The sequence below is a fragment of the Tripterygium wilfordii genome, chromosome 13, assembly GCF_013401445.1.
Source record: "Tripterygium wilfordii isolate XIE 37 chromosome 13, ASM1340144v1, whole genome shotgun sequence".
In the NCBI taxonomy this organism is placed as follows: Eukaryota; Viridiplantae; Streptophyta; class Magnoliopsida; order Celastrales; family Celastraceae; genus Tripterygium; species Tripterygium wilfordii.
The window spans coordinates 11,948,436-11,960,900 of NC_052244.1; the positions used below are offsets into that span (position 1 = coordinate 11,948,436).

The 12,465-nt window shown below is 37.8% G+C and overlaps 2 protein-coding genes and 2 long non-coding RNA genes across 4 annotated transcripts; 2 read left to right on the plus strand and 2 right to left on the minus strand.

The window, feature by feature from the left end:
- Nucleotides 1-586: 586 nt before the first annotated feature.
- Nucleotides 587-2,060, minus strand: LOC120012008. The gene is made up of 2 exons (XR_005471192.1): nucleotides 1,161-2,060; nucleotides 587-1,066 (listed from the first exon to the last, which is right to left on the minus strand). It is a non-coding gene; the product is annotated as an uncharacterized LOC120012008 (long non-coding RNA).
- Nucleotides 2,061-2,310: 250 nt separating this feature from the next.
- Nucleotides 2,311-4,344, plus strand: LOC120012007. The gene is made up of 2 exons (XR_005471191.1): nucleotides 2,311-2,842; nucleotides 3,890-4,344. It is a non-coding gene; the product is annotated as an uncharacterized LOC120012007 (long non-coding RNA).
- An 869-nt stretch (nucleotides 4,345-5,213) lies between these two features.
- On the plus strand, nucleotides 5,214-9,920 carry LOC120013396 (protein NETWORKED 2D-like). Its single transcript, XM_038865187.1, is given in 3 exon segments — nucleotides 5,214-5,682; nucleotides 6,147-6,415; nucleotides 6,418-9,920. Coding segments are annotated over 3 exon segments (2,985 nt in total). The 5' UTR covers nucleotides 5,214-5,588; the 3' UTR covers nucleotides 9,040-9,920.
- LOC120013397 (nicotinamidase 1) lies at nucleotides 9,605-11,580 on the minus strand. The gene is made up of 5 exons (XM_038865189.1): nucleotides 11,379-11,580; nucleotides 11,131-11,314; nucleotides 10,899-11,032; nucleotides 10,585-10,770; nucleotides 9,605-10,008 (listed from the first exon to the last, which is right to left on the minus strand). The coding sequence occupies exons 1-5, from the start codon at nucleotides 11,517-11,519 to the stop codon at nucleotides 9,916-9,918; spliced, it is 738 nt and encodes a 245-aa protein (XP_038721117.1). The 5' UTR covers nucleotides 11,520-11,580; the 3' UTR covers nucleotides 9,605-9,915.
- Between the last annotated feature and the right edge of the window lie 885 nt (nucleotides 11,581-12,465).

Genomic DNA, 12,465 nt, shown 5'->3' on the forward strand with positions numbered 1-12,465 from the left:
GGATATATAAACAATAGCCTCAAGCAACTCCAGGCTGCCAAAGTGGGCAAATTATTTAATTTTCTTCAAATACAATCACTGAGAATAGAAAATTCATTAATGCAAGGTACACCATCGAACCTGGAGGAAGGATGAGGAGCACATGAAATATGGTAAAAGTATTATTGACTGAACTGTGTTATAAGAACAACTGTTCAGGCTTTTATGTCCTAATACAATTGGTTCTCTAGTGCGGCTTGATAAATCATTTTTCGTCACTAATTTGAGACAACAGTCCCGGGAGATGCATGAATCAATTAAATAGCTCAAAACTCTGTAGTAGGCTCAAGCTTAAGCAAAGATGTTCACCTGCCAATGACTCATTGAGTAGATGACAACTATAATTGTAACCAAGTCAATGGAAAGAGTTCATTATGCTTGTGGGTTAAGCTGGAGGAAATAAATAGGAAAGTACCATTGTCTAATGCGCATAATATCAGTACCATGCTGCTTTAAAGGTATGCGGTTTAGATGTTCAATAACTGAGGTGAGGAAAGACCAGTTCTACATGTAGTTCACACAGTGAGTGACAAACAAAACAATGGTCTTGAGTCCTGAAATTTCACTACAGAAATATTACAAAAGGCACAATTCCAGCATGACAAAATGTACCTACACTGGTAGAATATCTGCATGATCTATGATGATGAGAACCTGCTCATAACTAATAGATGTACTCTCACCATTAGACGAAAGGACGTAACAAAAGAAAATGAAAATACCCTACGATGACAGACCCCAAAAATGACATTCAAGTAAACTGAAGTGCCTCTATAGAAGAAAGATGATCCACATCCGAAATCTCGATTTTCTAAAAACAACAAAGAATCATCAAATTTTCATTATCTACTCCAATTATTGTCAGTCCCTACTCCCTACACGTAAAAAGGGAAACAAAGCAATCCAAAGAATGAACAAAAGTGAAGCAACTATAACCACAAAATTTGATGCCTTCCTTAGCCATAAGGTTTACACGCGGCTGTTGTACTATTTCGAAGAGATCAATCCCTAACCTGTAAAGAAATTCCTGTTTGAAAAGATAAAGGGATCCAGAAATCCATATTATTTAATTTAAACGATTTTTGTTTAACGAAGATCTTAGATAAAAGATGAATCCTCACCTTGGAAAACAAAGTTCGATCGAAGATCTGTTGCGAAAGATCAATCCCTAAATCGGAATGGATCTCCTGTTCTTAATTCCAGAAGGAGAAGAGGCTGACGATAAATTTAATTCACGGCAACAATAGCTACAATTAAAACAGTTTTTTTTTTTTTTTTACATGTACGTACATCGGGGTCTATCTATGTTCTTGCATTTGGGGAACAAAACAATCCTTACTTTAAGGATCCATTCGCACACGATCCGGAGCAAGCAGGACTAAGAGTGAAGTCTCCCTTTCTTTCTTCTATTTTATGGGTTTCTTTATTTTTGCCCCTCTTTCGCTCTATTTTATAAACAACGTTTTATTTGGGTTTTTTTCTCAATTTTATTAACTTAAAACGGCGTCGTTTTGACTTTGCTTTTGCTAGGTGGGGGCTAGTTGGATTTCACATATTCTCATTCACACTCCATTTTTCAAAATCACCAAACACGCACTTAACAAACCCTAACAAGCAGCACTCTCTTCCGTCGTCCTCCCTCTCCAATACCCACGAAGGTAATCACGTCTCCACTTCCTTTCCAAAATCAAACCCGAACAAATCCTTCACATCAATCTTGCTCTGATCTTCGTGTATATCGCCTAACAAATCTTAGTTGAGTATTGACGAAAAAGAGAAATTGCAAGACACAAGACACAGGGGATCCTATATCTACTGGGTTTAGTCGACTTGGTCGAAAAATGAAAGCAAGGAGCACCAGATCTTCTCGTCTTTAGGGGAAAGAAAGAACAAGGGTTGCGTTTCAGGTGAAGGGTAAGGGTGCATTTGGACTTTGGGAGAAATAGGGTGTAAATGGGAAAATGTAGAGTGCAACTAGCTTTCACCCTAAAAAAATAAAAACAAAAAAAGACACAGTTTTGTGAACCACCAATCAATGACGGTCAACTAGACGGAGGGATCACTTATGACACAAACATAAAGCATAAGGGGGTCTAATTCTTGTGAATTTAAAATGAGAGGTACATATAGAAATGACCCCAACTACAGAGGTGTCTGTGATATTTGGCTTTAAACAAAGTAAGAAACTTCTAATTTGTCATTGGATTGAAATTGAATTATTTTTTCCTAATCTGGTATTCGCTGTTGTTACTGAATTAATTGGTCTCCTAATCTAGTAGTTATTCCAACAGGCAGCAGCCACTTCTACGAATTTCCTTCTTTCGCTCCCACTTTTCTTTCCACCAATCAATGGCTGCATCCTTAACCCCTTTTTCATTGTGGTTATGGGCTGGCAAAGAGAAAGAGCCTGTCTCCAATGGTTCTTCTTTAAATAACTCCTCTGATTGGGGTTCTGGAGTGAGAGAGACCGATTCTGTTAACTTCACTACAAAGTTAGCCTCATCAAGGAAGGTTAAGAGGAGATGACAGAGTAGGGAAGATAGGGGAGTGGAGAGGGAACGTGATGTTGTTTTCGTGCCACCTGATGGTGGTGTTTATTTGTCTGGGTCGGAATCTGAGGGTCCTGACTGGTCTATTGGATGGGTGGAGCCGCATGGACCAAATTTTCGAAGCGATGATGAGATTGATGATGGTTTTGCAGTGCTGGTTCCTTGTTATAGACCTGGTTGCAAGGAACTTGTCGAGGCGTCTACTGGCCAGCTTTTGAGTGCCATCAACAACCTCCCAAAGGAATCGTCTTCTGGTAAGAGACGCGTTCTTTTTTTCTTCAAATGAACAAGATACATCTTCTTTTTATTCAAGTTATTAAGTATTATATTTTCCGGTACTTTGGTTGGGTATAGAATGCATGAATATAGGAATGTTGGTGAATTAGGGGAAGCAATTAAGGTAATGAATTATGCTTGATGTATTTTAGAGCAAACTGATATTTGGTTAGGTGGTCAATTACTTCATTCTAAAACTCAATTTTGCATATTTTGCTTCTTATTGGTGTACTGCAAGTATGATCTCGTTAGTGTTGGTGTTGAAGCATTTGAAGTATAGGATTTTGTGTGATTATTTAAAGGGAGTAGGTTTTCAATTTCGTTTTGAATTGATCTTGTTTTGTTGGACCCAGTTCCCCTTCTTGCTGGGGCTCGCTTATCTTCAATATTGATCAGTGTGGAAAGGTAATTGTCATGATCATTATTGTTCTTGTTGAACTTATCTTTCTTGTGTTTGGGATTTTTTTATCCTGTAAGAATTTAAGTGCTTGTAAACTATTGAGGCAATCATGATTTGCCATGTAAACATGGTCACAAGCTCCACTTCAACCAATTGCATGAAACATATTTTGTTAAAGCCTTCCTAGATCATGTTGGCTATTGTATAAGGCAATATCAGATCAGTAAAAGGAGCGTTTGTGAGGGATGTAAAATGTGAACTCCATCATGTACTCAAATGCTAGTCGACATAAATCTCAGCTTTACAGTTTTGTGACTTTTGTCTTCAACTCTGTTTGTTCAAATCAGGTGGTTATCAGTCTCTAGGAGATTTCATACTTGTTATTTCACGTGTTTGTTGAATGGGGAGTTAATGAATTGTTCATGGTTCTTGTCGAAATCAAAAATGTCTGCTCTTCTGTTTATTGGATACAGGGGTGGCTATCAGCTTCAAAAATAGTCCTTGTAAATTATCGATTTTAATGCATTCTACTCTCTCTGCAGTTTTCTGTTATTTTCATTCTACAGGCCTAAAATATTTGTCATGCATGATGAGTTGGTTCTTTGCATTTTGGTTGAATATGCAGAGGGAAGGAATTATACGAAATGGCTCTCTTCTCTTCAGAATTTTTGAAGCATCAAACGGCCCCAATTTGATTGATTGGTGTGAATCACTTCTTTTTCTTTATTGCATTATCAAACAAAGGAGATGATGTAGAAAACAGAAGTTAAAACAGATTCAGTGGCGTTAGGGTCTGCATCAATTTCTGTTGGAGATGTTTAGAGGACTAACATCCATCAAACATGGCAAGACGCCATTTAGTCGATTAATGAGAAGAAGCTATATTCGTAGAAATGAATTTACAAGAGGACATAGATTTTCCCTCACATGGCATTTTTTTAATTTTATTATAGAACATGGTATGTTTTGTTGGTCATCTCTATATGATGGAGGTTTGATTTCCTAAGTACTGCTACCTGTTAATATGGTGAAAGTAATGTCTGTTTCTAAGCATAAGACTACTGTACATAGATTTTCATCTATTCCCTGTCAACATTTTTGTAGGTTACCCTCTAATCTCTTGATGGTTTCATGTTTCTTTCCATGGGACATCCTCTCTTGTTCTTGTAATCCCGCTCATTTTTTAAAAGTTGTCGCCACAAAAGACTTGTAGGCAGATCATCTTTGAAGTTCTTTTCTATTGTGTGAGTTCACAAAAGCATGAGTAAGTGAACCCCAGGAAAATTTGATCCTTTAAACTGAACTGCTCAGTATTAGGAATTGATGTAGCCTGATTGAAAGTGACCTAGAGATGTGTTGTGATCATCTATTCTTTGCGTCTCTCTCAAGTTGGAAAAAGAGGAGCAAATGGACTGCTTTGCCGCAATCAATTCTTTTTAGTGGGAACATCAGATTTATATATGATGATAAGCTTCTCTCTCTTTTTTGATACCAAATATGCCATAAAGTGGATTATAGTAGACCAGGTTTGGACCACATCCATTTTCATCTGCATGAGTTTTGGCTCAGTTTTACGTGTTGCCAGCATGGTTCAGGTTATTTTGACGGTTCAAGATTTACGTCCACTCTCTAAAGGGCATGCTAGACTGAATAGTTCCTCATTTAGAGGGAAAAAAAAGGTTTGAACTTTGAACCTCATCAATGGTGATTGTTACTAGTTAGATGTTGAGAGAGTAACTTTGAACCTCATCAATGGAAGTGCTCTCATGAAGCGAAAGTTCTATATTTACCTGGTACATATAAGATGGGGGACTCGTGTCCGCTCAGAGTTTATCATGTTGGATAGGATCCCATGTAATCTTCCTTTATATTAGTTGATCGTTAAAAAAGGGGCTAGCTTATTAATAAATCATAAAAAGAAAAAAAAAGTTAAAAAGAAAATGCGGTACGTATCCCATGTCAACCACGTGTTCAGATCTCATTGGCTAGAACTTTCTTTACAATTTTCTCTGCGAAAGGAGAAAAGGAAGGTGTCAAGTGTCACAGTGAATCTTGGCGAAGTTTGCTCTCCTCCATGATCTCATAATTAGCAAAAAAAATGAAAATATTGGTCTGTTGCACGTTTGTTCTCAAACCCCTTTTTGTGTTTCTGACAAATCTTCTCTCTCTCTCTCTCTCTGATTCCTGCTTAATTGAGGGAGAAGAAAACAAAGAAAAGAGAGAGGTCTGCATGTTGTTTTGATGAAGTAATAAGAGAAAATTCTGTGAGGGTGTAGTACAGAATATCAAGTTATTGTTGGGCGAGAGGAAGAGGGAGATCAGATATGTTGCAGCGAGCAGCAAGCAATGCATATTCATGGTGGTGGGCAAGCCACATCAGGACCAAACAGTCAAAATGGATGGAGCAAAACCTTCAAGGTACTTCTTTTATGGCTTTTTTGTAATCATACAACCACTGGGTTTGGAAGGGTATTGTCCAATTGGATCTAAATCATGCTACGTTTCATATTATTCTAATTTGAGTTGGAATGAATACTGGGTGGATCTGGGTTCTCGTAAAATCAATACAAATCACATTTGCATAATTGCATTGATAAAGAAATATCCCAACTGTTTGATTCGAACTACATAAACACACTGTTTATATTTGCATACAATATCTAATTGCCATGTGAATCTGAATGAAGGTTCTATTCAGATTGTTCAGTTCATAAAATTCGATTAGACCAGGTTGCAGTTGGTTTTGTCAAAACTAATTCTTTCCCTAAAGTATCTGTTTCCAATTTGGCAAAGAATTTAAAATTGTGTCAAACCCTGTTCATATAATAAGGTGCTTAATGATTGCTTAAGAAGTAACTGACAACAGGAGCATGGAATTGCAGATATGGAGGAAAAGGTGCACAATGCGCTTAAGCTCATAGAAGAAGATGGAGACTCATTTGCCAGGAGAGCAGAAATGTACTATAAAAAGAGGCCAGAGCTGATACATTTTGTGGAGGAATCATATCGAGCCTATCGAGCTTTGGCCGAACGGTACGATCATATTTCAACAGAGCTGCAAAATGCCAACAATACCATTGCTTCTGTTTTTCCAGAACAAGTGCAGTTTGCAATGGAAGAAGAGGATGAGGAATCATCAACACCTAGATTCCAAAGAAGCAATCAGAGGTCTCAAAAGCCAATATTCCAAAGGTTCCACAGAATCCTATCAAAGATTTGAAGAGCGCCATTGCATCGGCTACAGAGAAAATGCAACCTAAGAAACCGACAAAAACAGCGACCACTCATGCAGTTCACAAGTCCGGTTTGAGCAAGCCTGAGGCGCTTGAGGAGATTGACAAGCTTCAGAAACAAATTCTGGCACTTCAAACAGTGAAAGAGTTTACAAAGAGCACTTACGAGAGTGGGCTTGCAAGGTACTGGGAAACTGAGAACCAAATTGTAGAAATGCAAGAAAGAATTTGCAGTTTGCAGGATGAGTTTGGTGCAGGCATGGTCATTGAAGATGAAGAAGCCCGGACTTTGATGGCAGAAGCAGCTCTGAAATCATGCCAAGAAATGTTGGGTCAGTTGCAAGAGAAACAAGCGAGATCAACAGAGGAAGCACAAGTGGAGAGTGGAAAGATTAAGAATGTCCATGAGAAGTTCAAGTCTCTAAAGCTTGAGTTTCAGCACAGTCAGAGTGCGGAGGAAAGACAATCTGCAGAAAATAAAGCTAAGCAAGCAGTGGAAGAGGTGAGAAGTGTAAATTACCAAGAGCGGACTGATGCAGAAGAGAAGGACTTGGAACTGTTAAGAGAGAAAATTAAGGCACACTTTGAGGTCGGTTCAAATGCATCTCTCACCATAACAGAACTTGCAGAGAAGATTGATGAGGTTGTGAACAAGGTGATCAGCCTAGAAACTGCACTCTCATCACAGACGGCTCTCATACAGACATTAAGAACAGAGACAAATGACCTTCAATCACATATTCAGACCTTGGAAGCTGATAAGGCAACATTGGTCCATGGCAGAAACGATATGAGCAGTAAGCTGAAAGAGATGGAAGGAAAGTTGCACAAGCTTCAGGCTCTGAACATGAATGTCGAAGATCAGAAAAACAACCTACAAACTCATTTTACTGAAGCGGAATGCAATCTCAACCGCCTTTCTGAGAAACTGCATAGTGTGAAGCCAGATGAGGAGATTGAGACTCCGGTTCCATCTCAAAGAGTAGATGACACTCCATCAGTCAAATCAAAAGAACAAGGAAGCACAGTGATTCCTGGTGATGATTTCAAAATACAGGCAGATACGAAGCCATGTAAGGTGCTCAAGACTTCACAGCCATCAGAAAAAGAAGAGGAAACCCCCACCGAAATCAGATTGACAAAAGAGTCCGCAGAAGAAGAATTGAAACTGAACCACCACGATGGCTCTGACAATGCTATGGATGTTATCAAAATGGTAAAGGAAGAAAATGCAAAAGAACACGATATTGGCAACTCTGACAGAACCTCGGAAGAAAATGTAAATCAATCCAGGACAAAGAATGAACCTGAAAATCTTTCAGAGGCATTTGAAGACCAAAACCCGTCAGAAGTTGGTGATAAACAAGTTTTACCGCAGAAAATGGATAATCTTCTCACAGTTGAAGCACAGGAAGAGGTGATGAAGCAGGAGGATGAGCCGAACTGGAAGGAGTTGTATATGAATGGTATGGAGAATAGAGAAAAAGCTCTGTTGACAGAGTATACCACAGTTCTTCGCAATTATAAGGATGTCAAGAAGAAGCTGAGCGAGGTAGAGAAGAAACCTGAAGCGGATAAGAAACCAGGGAATACGCTATTTGATATGACATTGCAGCTAAAAGAAATGAAGAGCGCCAATGCCAAGAAGGATGGACAGATACAATTACTACGTCAGAAGCTGACCCTTCTACAAGCTGGCATGGGAGATGACAGCTTGTCTGATGATCGATCTGAGAAAACAACTGTAACTGAAAACCCGGCTACTCAGCCAACGGAGAGAGACTTGACAGAAGACATTGACATTCTAGTAGAGCAACCTGAGACTTCAGAAATTGAAGACAGGTTCCGGTTAAACATTGATGAACTCCTTGAGCAAAACTTGGATTTCTGGCTAAGGTTCAGCACTTCTTTCCATGAGATACAAAAATTCGATACTGAGGTGAAAGACTTACAGGGTGAGATATCAAAGCTTCAGGAGAAACGAAAGAAGAGAGAAGGAAGCAGTACCACAAAATATTCTCTCACATCAGATGTTCGGCCATTATACAAGCACTTGAGACAAATACAGACTGAACTAACACTCTGGCTGGAGAAAAGTGTGCTCCTGAAAGATGAACTCAAGAGCAGATTCTCATCTTTGTGTGAAATTCAGGAAGAAATAACAAAGGCTTTGAAGGCAAGTGCTGAAGATGATGACTTCAAGTTCACAAGTTATCAAGCTGCAAAGTTCCAAGGTGAAGTTTTGAACATGAAGCAAGAGAACAACAAAGTTGCAGACGAATTGCAGGCAGGTTTGGATCATGTCACGAATCTCCAACTTGAAGTTGAAACGACTATGGCAAATTTGCGCGAGGAATTTGGGGTTTCTGGATCAAAGAATGGCCAAAATATCCAGCTGGAACATTCAGACAGTAAATCTAGAGTTCCTTTGCGATCATTTATTTTCGGTGTGAGAGCAAAAAAGCAGAAGCATTCGATCTTCTCCTGCATGCATCCTGGCTTGCATAGGAAATACAATGGTTTCAGATCAGGACTTCATTAGATTGTTTCGCCGTGTTTATTTATGTACAATTTACTTTTCAAGGAGCTTCTCTTCTTCTTTTTGATTTTTGGTGGTATATTAAAAGAAACCAAAACCTTCCCTGTTCTCTTTTTCATTTTTGAACAGGGAAAGAGACGTTTTGTGTGTTGTGAAGATGTTTAGAGTTTGATAGTTGTTAAAACAACAAATCCTTACCAATTTTGCATTTTTGGTTTTTGTTTTCTTGGATTCTGTTTCGATTTCAGATCAATTTTGCATCATTTCTTTATTCAACAAGAAAGCAATGCGACTTTGACATGGTTCTTTCTTTATGTTGGACTTATCTCTATAGAGCTTCCATAGAAATTTTCTTGCTGTCCTTTTCTTTTTTGCATATTTTTCTCTATTCTGTCTATTGCTCTTTAAATGAAAACTATACTTAGGATGAGACAATAAACTGTCAATGTCCAAGTAGACAATTCACAGAGACGATGGTTCATGTACTTAAATTGCCTTAGCTTGAAGCCTTTGAACCCTTCTTTTTTTAAGAAACCATCCATTTTTAAAGCTTAAGCTAGACAGAATGAAACCCAACAACATTATTATTTAATATGTTTAATTGCGGATACACCAACTTGGATAATCCTGATGACCAACGGATAAAGAGAGTAGACCATCCTCCATATGAAAAAAACAATAATACTAATAACCAAGATAATTTTTGAAGTTGAACAGATTGGTTGATGGTGACAATTGAAGAAATACCTCATCCGACGAGCACATTTCACATAGGTACTGACAAAGGACTGCTACCAAACTTATGTTCATACCTCCAAATCGATTACTTCAAATGATCTTTTATGTGAAATCTAAGCCTGCAACTATGGAAGGACTTGATCATGGCTCCACCAGTGCACCAAATGACACCTCAGATATTATCTTCGCTCCTCTCCCCCTGGCCATATAAAGGCCTACGTGATGCAATAGATCCTGAAAGAATAAGGGAGGATAATCAGATTTTCCTTTTCTGATTCATTAAAAGAACAAGTGAGTCAACTCATGAGATTATGCATCTTGGATTGCAGGCAAACATCTTCCCAACCATCCCCCTGGCATTTCTAGGAACTCTAATGATCTTGAAATCCATCCAAAGGATTGCCACTTGCAAAAGTATCCACCCTCTTGTAAGGGATGATTTTCAAAAATGGGTAGTGCATGTCTCTATCCTTCTTTGAAAAAAAAGAATATTGATATATTCACCAGCAGAAAATGAAGCTCAAAACAGGTTGATCATACCTAAAACTCAGACAGTAACATATAAAAGATTTCATTAAGACATTGAAGAAATTTCCATTCCTTTCATATTCTTGAATTTAATATATTTTTACTCAATGTCTGGTTCTCTCTTAAAGATTCATGTACCTGATGGCTGATCCTAAATATTTGGTGATGATTAATGAGTACCATCTACCAGGGCAGGACATAAGCAACTAAGCCTTTCAGAAAAAAGAATCATAAGAATCAAAATAACACGAAAAGTGTCTAAATTCCATTCATCCCAATTACCTGTGGATGAGCTATAGCACCTTTGATTGCTCTGGCAACGTCAACTGGGAGATCATAGGTTGCACAACCACCAGAATATACAAATACATCCTCCAAAGAGGGAAGAAAACCACGGTTTCTGGCAGATAAAGTTGAAGAGACAAAATCCAGCACACATACATCCGTGCATATCCCCACCACCAGTATCTTCACAAGCAAAAATACAAAAAGTTGAACACTTTAGCCATAGAATAAACCTTTATTTGTCAAAACTGCAATAGTTGAAAAAACCCCATAAACTAATCCATTACCAAGAAAGCACAGAAACTACTTACAACTTTGATTTGATTATCCTTAATCCAATCTACAAACACATTGGAGCCATCTTTCTCAACTGAACCCAGATATCCATTAATGCAATCCTTGAACCTCAGCTTCACATTAGGTTCATTTTCCAACCACTGTAATGCTGCAGCGCTTGATTGAAAACACAATATGCATCATCACGATTCCAAAAATTAAAACCAAAAAAAAAAAGGATAGAAAAAAGCAAATAAATCAACGAACCTGGCACTAGTCTCGCTTCATCTGTACCAGCAATACAGTGAGGAGGATAAGGATGTTCAGGAACATCTGGATGATGGCAGTCAATAAAACCAAAAACAGGCCATTTCTTCTCACAGAAAGCTCTGGCAAGTCTTACCGACTCGTCAACCATTTCAGAGATCTGCTTATTGGGTTGCTGCGGAGCCTACACAGAGAACGATTGTATGAGAGAACAGAAACAGAGAAGGAGACTCACGTTGGAAAATTACCAAATTTCCAGCACCGACGGTACAGAAGCCATTGACAACGTCGACGAGGACAAGACCAGTATTAACATCTCCATTGAGAGTCAGTGATTCTTGCTCTACTGGGAGCTCGCTCTTCAACAATTCAATCGTCTGCGACACCATCCTTCTTCTTCTCTTGACGAACAAAATCGGAGGCAGAGAAAATGTTGTTGTTTTTTTTTTAATGTGGGCAATTTATTTATAATAGTTTATTTATAATGATATATCAGCGTCAGACGTCAGTTGGGAGAAAATATGAAACATACCTAAAAAAGTGGGCCCTCACCAACCATGGGATGATAGAGGACAAAATAGACTCTTTGACTTTTTAGCCACCCTTCCTTAAAAATCCAAAATTGAGATTATTTTGGCTTAATATAATTTGCACTCATATTAATTAAGACTCTAAAACGATATGTGTGCATAATTTTGGTGTCTATAATTGTCTATAATCTATGTGATATGAAGAGAAGTGTAGGGGAACATTTTGTATTAAATGGTCCCCACACTTTTGCTCATGCCACCTACATTATGAATAATTATGAACATGTAGTGCTTCCGAATTATATTTGTTCTTCATAGACAAACTTAAAATTTACGATCCCATATAAGATCGGTTCAGGATCATCCTATATATCAGTAATTATATCTATTCAAACAAACGTTTCAAGTTAGTAATATAAATTTTAAAGTGTAAATTTATTCTATTTGGAAAATTTAGACAAATTTTCCATTTTTTTTGATAGTCAATTCTCTTATGTGTCCAATGGACATATTGGAGTAAACTAACATTTACCACGTAGAAAATAACAAAAATAGACAGATTATCTTTCGTTGCTTGGACAGATTTTTCTATTTTTAATAGTCAATCCTCTTTACGTGTTGAATGGATATGCTGGTGGATATGCTGGTGTGGAGTATAAAAGTTGTCAAGGAAAAAATAATTTAATTTTTCCAAAAAATCACAAATGGACAGATTATCTTTCGCTGTTTTTTTTTTTTATTATTATTTATTGGAACTAAGATTTATCTTTCTATTGGCTATTAAAATTGGAGGGATGGACGGGTG

What these genes read in the sequence shown, in the direction of transcription:
- LOC120013397 (XM_038865189.1), bottom strand. Translation starts at nt 11,519, where the DNA reads ATGGTGTCGCAGACGATTGAATTGTTGAAGAGCGAGCTCCCAGTAGAG. An exon ending in TGAAGCGAGACTAGTGCCAG is followed by an intron (nt 11,033 to 11,130) that starts GTTCGTTGATTT and finishes CAAGCGCTGCAG; the next exon opens with CATTACAGTGGTTGGAAAAT. An exon ending in AGGATAATCAAATCAAAGTT is followed by an intron (nt 10,771 to 10,898) that starts GTAAGTAGTTTC and finishes TTGCTTGTGAAG; the next exon opens with ATACTGGTGGTGGGGATATG.